This window comes from Poecilia mexicana, unplaced genomic scaffold (genome assembly GCF_051168715.1).
Source record: "Poecilia mexicana isolate PSO_F unplaced genomic scaffold, ASM5116871v1 scaffold_15, whole genome shotgun sequence".
In the NCBI taxonomy this organism is placed as follows: Eukaryota; Metazoa; Chordata; class Actinopteri; order Cyprinodontiformes; family Poeciliidae; genus Poecilia; species Poecilia mexicana.
Window position 1 is genome coordinate 8,438,435 of NW_028263384.1, and position 14,808 is coordinate 8,453,242.

At 40.3% G+C, this 14,808-nt stretch overlaps 1 protein-coding gene and 1 long non-coding RNA gene across 4 annotated transcripts in view; one reads left to right on the forward strand and one right to left on the reverse strand.

Moving 5' to 3' along the window:
- The window catches only part of slc8a1b (solute carrier family 8 member 1b), a 145,839-nt gene that overhangs the window by 9,504 nt on the left and 121,527 nt on the right, over window positions 1-14,808 (reverse strand). For 2 of the 3 annotated variants that reach the window (XM_088013526.1, XM_088013527.1), the window contains 2 exons: window positions 2,760-2,945; window positions 1,752-1,841 (listed from right to left, as the gene is read on the reverse strand). In XM_088013526.1, the coding sequence (XP_087869652.1) occupies window positions 1,752-1,841; window positions 2,760-2,945 (276 nt within the window). Of the gene's footprint in view, window positions 1-1,059; window positions 1,842-2,759; window positions 2,946-14,808 lie in introns of those variants that run through there. The other variant, XM_088013528.1, reaches the window with a different exon arrangement.
- LOC106905874 (uncharacterized) lies at window positions 4,371-4,775 on the forward strand. Its single transcript, XR_001415226.2, has 2 exons — window positions 4,371-4,478; window positions 4,694-4,775. It is a non-coding gene; the product is annotated as an uncharacterized LOC106905874 (long non-coding RNA).

Sequence of the window (14,808 nt, forward strand, 5' to 3'; positions counted from 1 at the left end):
TCTGTTTGCAGTCGACTTTCTGGCGTCTCCTAGCTGATGTATTGGTCTGTGAACGCGGCTGTTGGCAGGTGTGCATTTTTCTCTGGGTGTGTGTACATGTGTGTAGGATACACACAGCACATTACCTTCACCCCCCGAATAGGAGGACAGACCACCTGAGTGCAACTTGACGAATGGGGCTGCGATACCAAAACGCTGTGCTCGCAATACAACAAGTTGTGTTGGCATTTGTCGGGTTACGTGGTTTGCAGGTAAACGTGTCGGTTCTTTGCTCGTTTGGCATTTGCAGTATAATATGTAATCGCATGAAAAGCGCTTTAACTTCCTGTTAGGGTGAATGGAGCTTCAAATGTCTATCCATCAACCATGTTTCTGTTGGCCGTAATCGCCGTCATGGAAACAGTTGAACTGAACTGTGTAGAAAAACTTTTACTCCGTATTATAAATGAAAGGAAGAAGGTCTAATAACGAAAGTTCCTGGTAATGATAAATGTGAAAATGCCGACAGAATGATCCCTGAGGGGGGTCACTGATTAACACACATCTATACCTAAAATCGCTGACCAGAGGAAATTTAGCTCATAATGACTTTATGGAGCTAAATGCCAAATGAAAAAGGGGAGAAAAGATTTGATTAAGCTGATGGAAAATCCAACAGTGGAAGTTTATAATGAGCATTTTGGGAAAAAAAGAAACAGCGATGCCCATTTCAGAGGGACTTGGAACAGCTACTAACATCGAGGTATTCAAATTAAACATCATGTTCCTACAATTAATATTTCGAAGAAAGTGCCAGGAGTTTTATTTTTCCACCTCAGTGGAGCACAGGGTTACAAAGCACTGTACCCTCCCCCACCTGTTGCCGCACACTGAATCAGCAAGCTCAAATGAAGGAGAGTCTGTTAAGCAGCGGACCGCAGCAAAAACATAACTTTATGCGCAACAAGCATTTCAAAATGTACAATAAAAGTAGCAGGGATTTTTTTTATTTTTTTATTTTAAAGTAAATATTTCAACTTCAGATATACCTGTAATAATCAGTAGTCAGAACAACTACAGTTTTTATTTTTTTTAGTTTCATTAAAAGCTTTTTTTTTTCTTTCTAATACTGTGACGTCAACAAGCAACTACATTATTCCTCAAGGTTATTATGCTGCAAGAATCCCGACGCTTAGTGCAACTATGTGCAGCATTAACTTTAGTGACTTGAGGAGCCTTGCACATTCATTTTTAATTAACGGAAATGCTATCAAGAATGAGCAAAACATTAATTTGAAAAAAGAAAATCTACTTTTGTTTATAAAAAAGCTTAGATGCTCACAAACAACTTCTGGTGACCATTTGTTTTGGATCGATGTGTTTTTACTTGACGGAAACGATGTTTGGAAGTCATTCTGACCTGGCGCGGATTAACTCGGAGCTTTCCAGGCTCAGCAGGGAATTCGGTGAACTTAAATGAGATTTCTGTGGCCCACAAGGATCTGCTTGGTAGGAGAATGTTGGTGCTTAGAAAACATTTGTCTGCCTCTGCCTTGTGGGTGAATGCAAATCTAAACCACAAGGACAAAACGTTTAAAAACGCCCGATGATAAGTGCTGAGATATTTGCTTGTTGCTTGTAAAACTGTTGTTTCACCATTTTGGAGAATTAAGCCTTAGTTTTTGTAAAATTGATAAAAAATAAAAAATAAAAAAAAACATCAATCCCCTTTCTAAATCGTCACAATACTCAGAACACGAACATGCTCTCACCTGGCACAGACGTTCCCAGCGCCACAAATACGACCGCAGTGACGGAGTCCTTGAGGCCCACGGTGCAGCCAAAGTGAGAAGCCAGATCCCCTGCAAAATATCATAGGAAGTGCATCACAGTGATGTCATTTAGACAGGAAATGCTAAACGTCACACTGCATGAAGCTTAAAATGGCAACCTGGTCAACGTAAAGAAATGAAATGTAGAAATATGAATTTATTCACTTGTCCAAAAGTGAATTAACTTCAGCTTAAAAAGTGAAAGTCATACAATATAGATTTTATTCAATTGTAGAAATATATTTCAAAGTTTTATGTGGATCTAGTCTGATAATTACGGTTTATAACTAGTAACTAACCTAATATTTTTTTTACACAGAATCACTGTGAGTATTGATGGGCCAACAAAATATCAAGAATTTTGACTTGGCAGCTGTAAAGTGAAGGAGTTAGCTGGCCTGTACATGTTAAACGTATAAATGGAAAGTTGGGTGGAAGGAAAAAGTATGTCAAAAAACAAAGTAGCAACAAGGGTAAGTGCAGCCTTCTGACAATTGGTTAAGCAAAGTTCAAAGATTTGCAAATGTCCCATTGCAGATGGCATTATTCTAGATTTCATTTAGAAACTACTAAGACTCTGAGAGTGGAGAAAAATAGAATCCACGTTTCTTGAGGTCCAGTAGAAAGTTTACAGATGCAGTCAATATTTGGGGCATCATGACATCTGCTGCTGTTGGTCCACTTTATCAAGCCCAAAGTCAGCAGAGCGATCTACTGAGAAAATTTATCACACTTCATATAGGACTTTGCACCTGTATTGGCACGCTGCAAAACGTGCCAATACTTGCTTTATAGACCGTGGTGACACTGTGCAAGATGATTATTAAAGTGAACAGATATTAGCACTTGAAATAAAAATTCTATGAACGAGTTTCTTTTCTTTCTTTTTTTTTTTTTAATCACGATGCACCTGTGCGGTGAACTACTTCATTGGGACTTTGCGCTCACCGATGACGGCAGTGAGCAGTCCGATCATGCAGATGGACACGACGAAGCAGGCCCAGCCGCTCCAGTAATCGGTGGGCGGGACGAAGGCGAACAGAACCTTCCAGAAGACGGTGAGGAAGTGCATGACGTAGTCAAAGCACGACGGCAGTTTCTCCTCCCCGCACTCCTCGTCGTCGTCATCCTCACCTGGCAGGAAGAAACAGAGTTCATTTAGAGCCTATTTTTTTATTTTTATTTATTTCTCAAAGCCGAAAGAATCAAGGACACAGCACAAACGGGTAAGTGCAGATGTGAACTTTGCGGTGTGGTTGTTTGTCAGCAAAGCCGAAGGTTCAGATGAAAAAAGAAAAACAACAAAAAATCCCCCCAATAAACTTCCACAAATGATATCCACTTTTCAAATGTTGTGATTCTCAAAAGGTTTTTCCATGTTGGTTTCCACTGCTGAGTGATTTCTGCTGGCATTTCTGCAAAGCCTGTTTGGTTTAATAACCATGGAAACAGGGGAGTTGTTTACCGGTGGGTGAAGCTGATTGCTTACAGTGAGATGTCAAATCTGTGATGAGTTTAATGAAACACACAGTCAAGCGAAAACAAAACCAAAAAGCAACAAAAAAAAAAAAAAAATCGAAAAAAAATGCAATGATGGTACAATGTTCCAATTCTCCGTGCAAAACAGATTCACAATGAAAAAAAAAAAAAAACACTTGTACATCCACATTTGCCATCTTTATACCACCCTAACTTTAGCCTGACATCTTGAAAAACCTAATCAGTCAACTCAAATAAATGTCAGGTAAATAATCTGTGACCCGACTGCCCAACACGTCTGTGTAATGTCAGTATCAGAGTCTAATCACTTCCTCGGGACATGAGCTACAGCCATCCTGATCAGCTCTCTCAGAGTGTGGATATTGACTGTGATTAAATGCAAGAGGTGCTGAAACATAAAATTCAAATTACTTTTCCAGCTCGATAAAAAAAGCCAGCACCCCTTCCTCCCAAACCCCCCCTCCCCCACTCCCGTTTCTGCTCCATTTAGAAAAGGCTCAAACCAACAAGTAAATGAGGCTCCATGCTGCTTCAGTGAAACGCCATGATTGGGTGAATCCCAAGGAGAGCAGTGATCTCCCATTGATTTCATTCCAGTCATCCACTTCCCGTCTACTACAAAAAATAAAAAAATAAAAAAATAAAAAAGATACCGATGCGATTCAATTCCCCTGAGCAAACCAAAGCAGACCAAAACAAATGTTTGCACACTTAAGTGAGGACAACGTGGACAGTTTTCCACCAAACTTGGCATCTGACTGTGCCTCCTAGTTTTTGCAAGAGCCCACATTTGCACTTTAAAAAAATGGAAACCATTTCTTCCAGGGTATCCTAGCTTTTACCTTGCACACATACACACACGCACACACGTACGCACGCGTGTAGCTGAGTTAATTTTAATTTTTTCATTCTTTTGATGAACCTTCTCAAAACACCTTGTTGAATTTACATGATTGCTGTCACCTTTGCACTTATTTCTGTTTTATACTGTTTTATTTTGGATCCTAATGTGGCCCCAAATCCATCCCCATATTTGTTTTTCCTTGGTTTTTGAATTGTATTTTATTTTGGTGGAGAAGCTTTTATTTTCTTGTTTCCTGTCTCCGTGTCACATCCTGTGTGTTCCCGCTGCCCTCCTCAGTTCGCGCCAAGCTGCGCTGTGGAGAGGTAAGCGCACAGAGTTGTCTTCTGCTTGTATATTAAAATATTAAAAATGTAAAAAGAAAAAGTATGCTGTTCAACTCATAAGTTGTAAATAGTTGGTTAACTTTCTGATGTTTAGCACAGCACTGTTCTGGGTATTTAATTCCCACGTTTTTTGCATTTATTCAGTTTACCGTGCCAACATGGTTATTTTATTTTCGTTCTTTTGGATGGTAAAGGTGTGTGTGGGAGAGCCAGAGCCAGGAGCTGCTGCTGAATATGTTTTTGTTCTAAACAGGAATAAATCAATGCAAATCCTGATTCCTGTCGTGATTCATTCTACACCTGTTACACGCGCACACACAATGTTTCCAAGTATTTGTAGTCTGGTGCTCTTAGAAACAACAAAGCTTTTTTATTTTTTGCTAAAAGCTAATTCGATTACCCGACTATAAAGGAAACATTCGGATCTGGCAATTTAAGGGAACACGGTTGTTCACTCTGTAAATGCCAAGCGAATTCAACTGAGGTGTGCGGTTTCTGCAGCTTTGCGTTGATCAGCAACACAAACGTTGGTAAGCCACTTTAAAGTACTTCCATGCATCTTCTACAGGCGCCACAGAACCTGTAATTAAAAATAATGGCTGAAATCATCAAGCACAAACAAACGGCAAAAGGTCAGTGCAGCAGGCAACGCTGTCATGACGTATAAAGGCTCCAATCAGGCAGACGCTCGGCCATGAATTATAAAACGAGTCAAGTCATTGAGTTATGTCACTTCATACCGTCAGCAGCTCTCCTTCCTGCTCACACACTCCATCATGGCTGACTGGAGCCATTTTCTCGCACTGCCTGCCCTTCCACTTTGCATAGTGTTGGTGTGTCTTTAACAGCGCCGATCTCCATCTTCCTTTATCTGCAAGCGTCACTTGTAGACGTAAATAATAGATTTTGCCTTGACATTTTCCATGTTTTTGAAATGCTACCTTGGATTCAAACACCGGGGTACCTGCGTTGTTTTGGGTTGAAGTAGACAGCGTCATTTTTGACTGGAAGTGAACGAGGCTTCTGGGGCTTTTGGAGCAATGCAAGTGTAAAATAAGAAAACTATATTTGTTTTTTGAGGCTGCTTTTTAGGGTGCGTTCACACTGCAGCCTGAAGTGACTCAATTCCGATTTTTTGGCAATTCCGATTTTTTTTGCCGGGGCCATTCACACTGCCAGTAAATGCGACCTGTATGCGTTCTGCAGTGTAAACGGGCAAATGACCTGAAAGTGTCCCACATGCGCAGTAGAGGGCGCAATAGCGTCAGCATTCTAAGTGCTCTGCCAACCGCCATAAAAAGAAGAAGTGCTCAGTGTTTGCACTGAGCACTTCATGGAGGCTAACGGTGGAGGCTAACGGTGGAGCTTAGCTTACATATTTGAAGTTGTTATCCGGCCGGAGCAACATATTAACAACTTACAACTTAATCCTCATATATTCCGTCATGGTTGTTGTTTTTCTTCCCACTTGCGCGTATCAGGATGCAGAATAGTGAGATTTGTTGAGAAACAGTGACGTTCAGTTCGGATGAATGCGACCTGGACGTTAGGTCGCATTTGAATCAGATACGTATCGGATATGGGTCAGATTCGAAAAAGAATCCGACCTGTGCTGTTCACACTGCCATGAAAAGATCGAATACAGGTCACATTACGTAAAAAAAATCGGAATTGAGTCACTTCAGGCTGCAGTGTGAACGCACCCTTTGTGTCATGGAAGTTATGCTACAGCTAATAGTTGAAAGTGTAACTATAGAAACATGCGCGTACTATTCCTTTTATCCTTTATTTTATTTCCTCTCAAGTTGATGTTTTGGTTACAATGTCTGTTTTTTGTTGAACACTCAAATTCCAAAATCTAATTCCTTGGTTACACACACAATCCTGGCCAATAAAACCCGATTCTGATTTCAATATTAGTATAACTGCGCCCATTCTCATCCTCACTTCTACCTTCACTCTGTTGCCTGGCTCACATTTATATTTATCTCTCCTCCAGTTTCCACATTTCCCCCCCCCTCCCCCGTTCCATCTTCAGAGCATTTTTCATTCTCTGACCATCTTTATATAGCTTAATGCATTCTATGGCCTTGTCATTTCATCTGCAATGTTCTGTTACCTTTTAAATCTCATGGCAAATCTCTCTCCATTGTGTGTGTGTGTGTGTATTATTGTAACATTTCATTATTTTGTGCTGTTACCTCATTAGAGCGAACAGCTGCAAATTCGTGTGCGCAAAGAAATATTTCCAATTGATTTGGTTTATTAGGGGGAAAAAAATGCAATTTATTCCAGCTGAGTTATAAGTAGGTCGTCCACCACACTTTTCTCTCTTGCCTTGCAGAGGTGCTAGATTGTTCTCGCCTCTTGCTGCTCGCCGATACTGTTCAAAGGTCGCAATCTCGTAGGGTTTGACAGACGATGATGAACTGCGGCTTGTTTCTACAGGCCGCTAGCCAAGCGAGGTGTGTGTCCATGACTACGTCCGCCTGCAGCGCTCTGCTCTTTAAGTGATATGGTCTGTGCACAAGAGATTTGGAAGAATCCCGCCTGACACAGTGTGTTTACACAGGGCTCTCATCCAGGCCCACGGCCGAGCGACGCAGTTTGAAACTGATGTGGCCAAATAAGCTGCGGCGCAGGAAAACCTGGGCTGCTAGAAAGAATTTCTCTCTAATCGCGTCCTGCCGCACGAGGAGAGGAGGAAGGAGTTCTTACGGTGGAAAGGAGACGTCACTTATTTCAGGTTTCATTTTGATTTCTCCTTGAACGTGTGTTTTTAAAGGGGCAGCATCATGTAAAATCGACTTTTTCGAGCTTTACGTCTTGTTGTAATGTCACTCCCTCATCAAAGCACACCTCGAGTGTTGCCTTGATTCTTTCATGCATATTTGAGAAATCCTTTCATCACCCATGTCAACAATTTGGTTGTGCAAAACACCTGTGTGGACCTAGCACAGCCTAGCAGAGCAGCGCTCCCCTGCAACGCCGCGACTTGGCTCCTTCAGACTAGCCAGCAGCAATTAGCAAACTGAACTGCGCATCTGCTGAGCTGGTAAAAATGTTAAATGGTTCACAGAGGAGCGATGTTCCGATGATGTATGTTATGATGAGTTTCAGAAAGAGTAGGAGTTTTTAAAGAGACATTGGCCCAATTTCAAGGTGTTACATTACAAAGTCACTTCATACATATATAGCATTTTCTTAACAATTGAAGTTTATACTTGATTGTGCTATAAAATGGCACTATGTGCCTGGGAAACATAATGCTGCCACTTTAAATAAAGCCTTGTGTGTAGCTTTGACTATTTCAATACTTTCTGTAAATCTCTTTCATCAACTTTGTCAACAACTAAAATGACTTTTCTATTTTATCAATAGTACTTAAGATAACAGATGACCAAGTTTAGTCAAAGCTCATTAAAACCAGTGATTAGCCCTTTAGTTTTGAACTTCACTGCAAAAAAACACACAATCTTACCAAGTACTTCTGGTCTAGTTTCTAGTGCAAATTTCTTAGTGCACTTGAAATAAGACAAAACTAAGATACAAGTCACTTCAGCAGAAAATAAGGTAAATCCACACTTCCTTAGTATTGATGGAAAAGTACTCACTATAAGTTAAATAATCTGCCAGTGAAACAAGACATTTCCCCATACTTGATTTTTTTCACTTATAATTAGTACTTTTTAAAATTAAAATGAAGGAATTATTGACTTAAAACAAGCTCCAAATTTCTTGCTGTAAGTTAGTTTTGTCTTATTTGAAGCACTAGAAACTAGACCAAAAATACTTGGTAATATTTTGTGTATTTTTTGCAGTAAAAGATACACAAAATGGTTGGCTTAGTCCAAACTAAGCCAACCACTCCATTCTGGCAGCGTCCATAAGCCATCTGTATCTTTTCAACCAAGTACCACAAATGACTTAGAAGCGGTGAGATCCTCTGCACAGATTATGGGAAAGCTTAATGTTGGTTCACCACACAAAGTCGTGCACTGACAGCAACTTGGAGCTGCTCTGCGAGAGACTTCGCCATGATGAGAAAAAAATGTTGCCGTCTTAATGCTGCGTTACGTCCTTAGAGGCGCGGCGTCGGCACAAACGAGTAACTCACGGTCACTGCGGCAACCATCACCAACACGGAGTAGTGAAAGACAATTCATCACCTGTTCCTGCCGACGCCTCTTATCAACGTCACTTGGACTTTGAAGATTTCAGTGCAGCCACAGAAGTAAATCACTTTGATTATTGAAACCACTAGAAAATAGATTTGACAGGCCTTAGACAAGCCTCACATTATTTCTTGAGCTTCAAAGTCTTTTCCTATTCACTTCATGCTTTAAAAAAAAAGAAAAACTTTTTTGTTTTGAGTAAACAATCATATATTCGTAATTTAAAAGAGACTTTGTTTTTTTTTTAAAAACGTGCAGCAGTCGGACAGCTGTGTGACTAATTATGTGAGCGTGGCCTGTCTGCCAGAATCCCCAATGACATGCTCATGTTTGTATTCATGCACCAGCACTCCCGTCAGGCCGTCTGTCAGGGGCACACGCTGAAACACAGACCCGGAGTCAGGCTGGCAGGTCCTCCAGCCGCACGAAAGCTTCGAGCTCTGAGCCGAAGCCTCGCTTTGGAGTTCGTCGCGGACTTTCAAGCGTCGCCTGAGCGGGCCAGGCCTTTCGATTCCTGGCCCGGAAAGATCTCCTGTCCATCCACGTGAAGCACATTTGAATTTCAGGTACCGTTTTGAACACAGTCGGTTTCTGGGTTGATGATCGAACAAGTCATCCCGTCTCTGACAGTCTGTGATAAACACATCAATTAAATAATCGGCGATTTGGTGAGTCACTTATTCATCATCTATAAGTTACAGGGGGAAAAAAAGCCTTTTGTTTGAGGGAGACAGTGGGAAGATAATTTTGGGATTTGTTTATGCCAGTGCATGGAAATAAAAACATACAGAGCCCTGCAAAAATCAATTATGACCCTTAACTGTCACCCCCAAAACACTTACAAGTCAATGCAGTCAGGATAGTTAAACAAATTAAGCAACACTTTTTAACATTAGGCAATAAACGTTCACATTTGAAAACATGGCTTGCATTTCTATTAGAGTAGATAGAGCTCGTGTGTGGCTTAAGCAGGGCCTCAGATTTATTTTTTTTGACGCATTGAAGCATGTTAAACACCATGAACACAGGGATAAAGCTTAAAGGGGAAGTCTTATGCATTCTGGGGCCACATAGTATCACTTCATAGCTCAATAAAGTAACTATGTCACCTTCAGTTGTTATAAAAATGCTGCATATCGAACATGACGCAGAAGAAATTTGACTTTGCAGTTTGACACCTTGAAATCGGGCGTCTGTCTCTTTAAGAAGCTTCTGCTCTGTCGTTTTGCTGTCGTCACGACGACATTATTCTTCTTTTAAGCATTTGCAAACGTTCATGGGAGCATGGGACTGAGCAACAGTTCACATAAGTTCAACAGATTTTGATGAGGGAAGAACATAATGACATGAAAAGCTGATTTTACGTAATACTGCCCCTTTAAAGCAGGCTGAAGCTCTTAGTCGGGCCTGATGCCGTTCTACCCACGTCTTCCCTATCTTTATATCCATTCACCTTATTGGCATGGCCCATCCTCTGACTTCCGTCGCAAATACACCTTTTCTCTGTACTTGTCTTCTTTCAGTGGTTTTCCTTGAGTGCCACATTACCTACGTTCCCCTCGGGAGTGGACACACAGACGCCCATAAATAACACGCCCTCACAGAGGAGCGGGTGATTGAACAACAATGTGGATTCAGTAATTAGAGGGCAGTGGAGTGAGGAGTGGCTGGACATCCATCTTTTCTCTCCCTTCTCTTTGTCCCGCTCATTTGTTGTCGTAGCAGTCCCCCTCAGCACCTTGATTTCCTGTCCATTGATTTTCCCTCCCCCCCTCTCCACTCCTCCCATTGTTTTCTTCCCCTTGTGTCGCTGCATGTGCCTTCCAGTTCGTCTTGTTCATTCCCCTTTTCGACCATAACACCACAATGTTTTCTCTCAATCCATTTAGCAAACAGGATACAACTTGAAAATTGGCTTCGTTATGCCGCCGTCTCAAGGGTGTAGTTTTTAATTTGCTATTAGAAGGGCTTTTGGCCCTCCTGTTTTGCTCTGCCTACTTTAAATCTGTTTTGTTTCTTGTTTGAGCAACACTCAAACAAGTCGATAAATTACAGTGCGCTCCTTCCTAGTGAAATGTTATGATTCGTTTTTCCCTGTAGTCGTACACAACGTGAATTTGTAGTATTTACATGAAATATGTTGTCACAGACACACAACATAGCATTGATATCTGGTGTGATTCTGGTCTTACAGCAGAATTACCTGGCTTAAGGCCAAAGTAATTCTGCTTTATAAGGGGTAAACTGCACTGTTTAATGCCTCCGTGGTGAAGGTTTGAAAAATTCTTATTTAATTGTGAAGAAAAAGAGATTTTTTTAAACTGTTTTTGCTTCTAAACTTTGTTGAGAACCGACGTGTCAAGGCTGCCACTTTTATTCAGTAACAATATCAGGAGACAATTGTTAAGCTCCAATCTTGTTAGAAAAGTGATGCAATTTCTTGCATCACTAGAAAAAAAAAATCTACTCGTCTCCATTTCTTTAATCATTCTTTAACCAAAGCATATGGACATTTGAAGTGTATGAATGTATTTTTTCATGCATTCTCTCCTGAATTAAACTGGTATATTTTCTTTTCAAGTTAATAAAATATTATCCTGGGCTGCAGCCATTAAATATTTTAGTTATCAAGACCTATGAAGAATGAAATCTTGATTAGTCAGGGATGCTACAGCATTGCTATCTTTTTTTCTTGACGTTTTGTGCTTAAATCACTAACAATTGCGCCTCTCCGTCAGATCTGTGGACATTCATATGTCAACCATCTCCAAATTTGTCAATTATCTAGTCTTAGATGAGGGTTACCAGGACGTCCGACACGCCTGCATGAAGGCTATTGTGTTCATGAGGTGCCGGTGTCTCTGGCCTAAGATTATGTGTTTGATCTGCTCGAGTACGGCACCATTTCTGTTGATTGCCCAGAACATGATGTTCCTTTTTGAAATGTTTTCAATACCACATGCATTTCTAGGCAGAAGGGCCCTGATTCTTTGGTAAGAAGGTATCATTACCACCACAAATGGGACTCAATTTCCTCCAGGAGATTGCAAAAAATCTGTGTAGAAATGCTTGAAGTCACCAGACTGTTCTCACTTTACTACAATCAGACACATATAATCATTTAAGGTTTTTTCCCCCGAACTCATATTCAACCTGCAGTTTATGCTTAGCTTGAGAGGCTGCATCTGGTTGTCGCTCCAATAGCAAATATTAATAATGGAGCCTTCTTGGCATTCACTTATGCATTAGAACCTCACCAGAGTTCACATCAACCAAACCGACACCTAGCCTTTTAGACGCACCAGAATTCGCTTTTTCGGGGATGAATGAAGCATAAAATACAAAAGAATAATCATTTATTAAGAGGGAACGTGAGCGCTTGCTCTGCTTCCTTAGAGTAACTTACACTTGTTCCACCAGATTAAACCTCACGTTCAGTGGCTTTAGGTTTAATGACACTTATAACAGCAAAAGCCAAACAATATACAGCCTTGTTGCGTGAAACCAAAATGGGTCGAAGATTTCTGTCCTTTTTCAGTAGTCGAGTCATTTGACTCACTTCAGCCACATTATCAGCGCAATTTTTAATGTGCTAGTCAGATGTTGCTTTCCATTACTGTTGAGAAAAGCTCCAGGCCATAGATATCCTCAGCTGCCATAAAACCATACGAAACGTTCCTCTGCAGCCACTGAAGAACGAAGCTTTCATCATCAGCCCTAAATTTAAAATAATTATGTCCCTCCAATAGCCTGTCAATTCGTTTCCCTTATTCCACATCTTTTTGGAGTCGGGCTCAGTCAGTGGTGACAGACGCAAACATTTAGGGAACGTTTCGTCACCGCATTCAACTTTGAGCCATAAATAACCTTTAGGGCAGAGACGTGGCAGAAAGTGTTATTAGCACACACGGGTCTGATTCGCCCTCTGGGCAGCATGCGCAATGTATACCCATCATATGGCCACTAATTATTTCCATCTATGTTTTCACGCATGTAACGAAGATGTCAAGCAAGAGCAATTAGGAAGTTCCTTTCAGCGTCTCAGATTATGAGCACCAAACCTGATTTGTTCCTTGGCGATTGCAGCATCTCGCAGACGTTTTCGGGCCTGCTACGCTTTCTCACATTTTGTCACGTTATAAAACCTAATGTCCTCATTGAGATACAATGTACAATAATATATTGGAAGTGAAATTTGTAGTTTCTTTTACCTATTAGTAGTTTTTTTTACTAATTTCATTGTTAATTTTGACACAAATGAATAAAATTCATTCTGAAAAACAGGCTCTAGAGAAAATTTTACACCATTCTGTGTTGACGTGAAAGTTGTTCCCTGACGTTAACTGTACTGCACACAGCAATCACTGCTTCCTGTTTTCTGGTCCGTCTTCACTGAGTAATATCAGTAACTGTCTCCAGTTGCCACCAATCACAGAGCTGGAAACCCACAACAGTATGGACATGCACATACACACGCATACACACACACACACACACACCGCATCAACTCGTTGACATTTTGGAGGACTTAAAGACTCTCTAAATCCAGGTTTTGTGCTTTGAGATAAAGATCTCATGAACGTTGCTGGGTGTGTTTAATAGACGTAATGATGTAGTCAGATTAAGGTACGGTCTTAAATGTTTTCCCATAGCCGTTTTCATAACAGATGGGCTGATTTAAAGCTGAACTCTTCAATCTTCTCCAGCGTTTTGGCAAAATAAAAAAGGACAAGATCTAGATTTGACTCCTGAAGCCTGAAGATGACGGCGTAGGATGTGTTCGGTCAAGATGTAAACATGTTTGAAACCGGCCTAAAGTTCTTTGTTTCTATCCCAACATCTGAGAGGCGATAAGAGATCATACTGTAGGCACTGAGGAGGATAGAGAATAAGAAAGATTAGACAAAGCTTATCTGTCGTAGATATTAAATCCACCACAGTATCGGTGACAGATGCTCTGGACTTCAAAGCCTCGAAGCAGCAGCGTGTATCTGAAGGGATGATCCGTCACGTTACATCATGTCTACATTTGGGCTCGTTGTGTAACAGTTTCCATTGCGTGTCGATGCGAGTTCTACATAAAACAAAATCCAAACAGTTCCAGTCTGTTCCAGCGTCACTAATCCAATATGTGCAAAAAATGAAGAAAAAAAAATAGTCAATTTTATTTACAAAATGACCTGCGGAAAACATTTGACTACAGCGCAGGGAGGCCTCTGTTGGCTAAGAAAAGCTTTGAAGCTGCTCTATGAGTTGTTTGCAGATGTGAAAGAGGCCAAGGTCAACCTCTACGTTTAGAGTCGCTCTGTCCGTGCTGCTGGCTAGTCCAAGGAAGCACATGAGTGAGATGTTAGCACATATTTTTATAATGCAATTTTTAATGTGACTTTTTAAAGCATCCAAGTGGACAATAAATATTTTACATAAACACTGTTGCACCTAAAAAGTTGTAAGGATTGGACGTTCTGCAATAACAAAATTAACTTGTATTGAGACTTATTTTATAAAATTAAGACTTTGATTTGATATTTGAGTTTATTAGCAATAGTTAATGGAAGCAACTTAAAGCCTCACCTTTCTACACAAAATCCCTCTGGGTTTTACTTCAAGCCTCAGTTTTGTTTTATGTTATTAATTCAAATTCATTGTTTTCTTTCTCTTTTGCTGAGCTAAATATGCATCATTTTTCTTAGCCTCAGCTGATCCTCTGCGTTGAATCTTTGACTTTTTTCTTTTCTACTTTGTTAAAACAAACATGGAGAACCAAAACTTAGCTTTATACCTCACTAATCTTACCAAACATGGAGAAGCAACATCTAGTTTTATCAGAACAAAAGAAACCCCGACTACTTTATAAATTACGGACTACTTATTCTTATTAAACCCAGGGAAACAATATATGTAGTTTATAAAACAATATAAAACAATGTAGTTTTTATATTTTTACCTTTTCATCTTTCTTTTAGTTTGTTGTTTTGTTTGTATTTTCTTCATAAATACAAAGGTATTCAATGTGAAGTACACTGAATGCCTTGTTGCTGAAAATGTGCTATATAAATAAAATCACCTTACCTTCAGAACCACATTATACATTTAATACGGTATAATATTAACTCATCATCCACTTACATCCG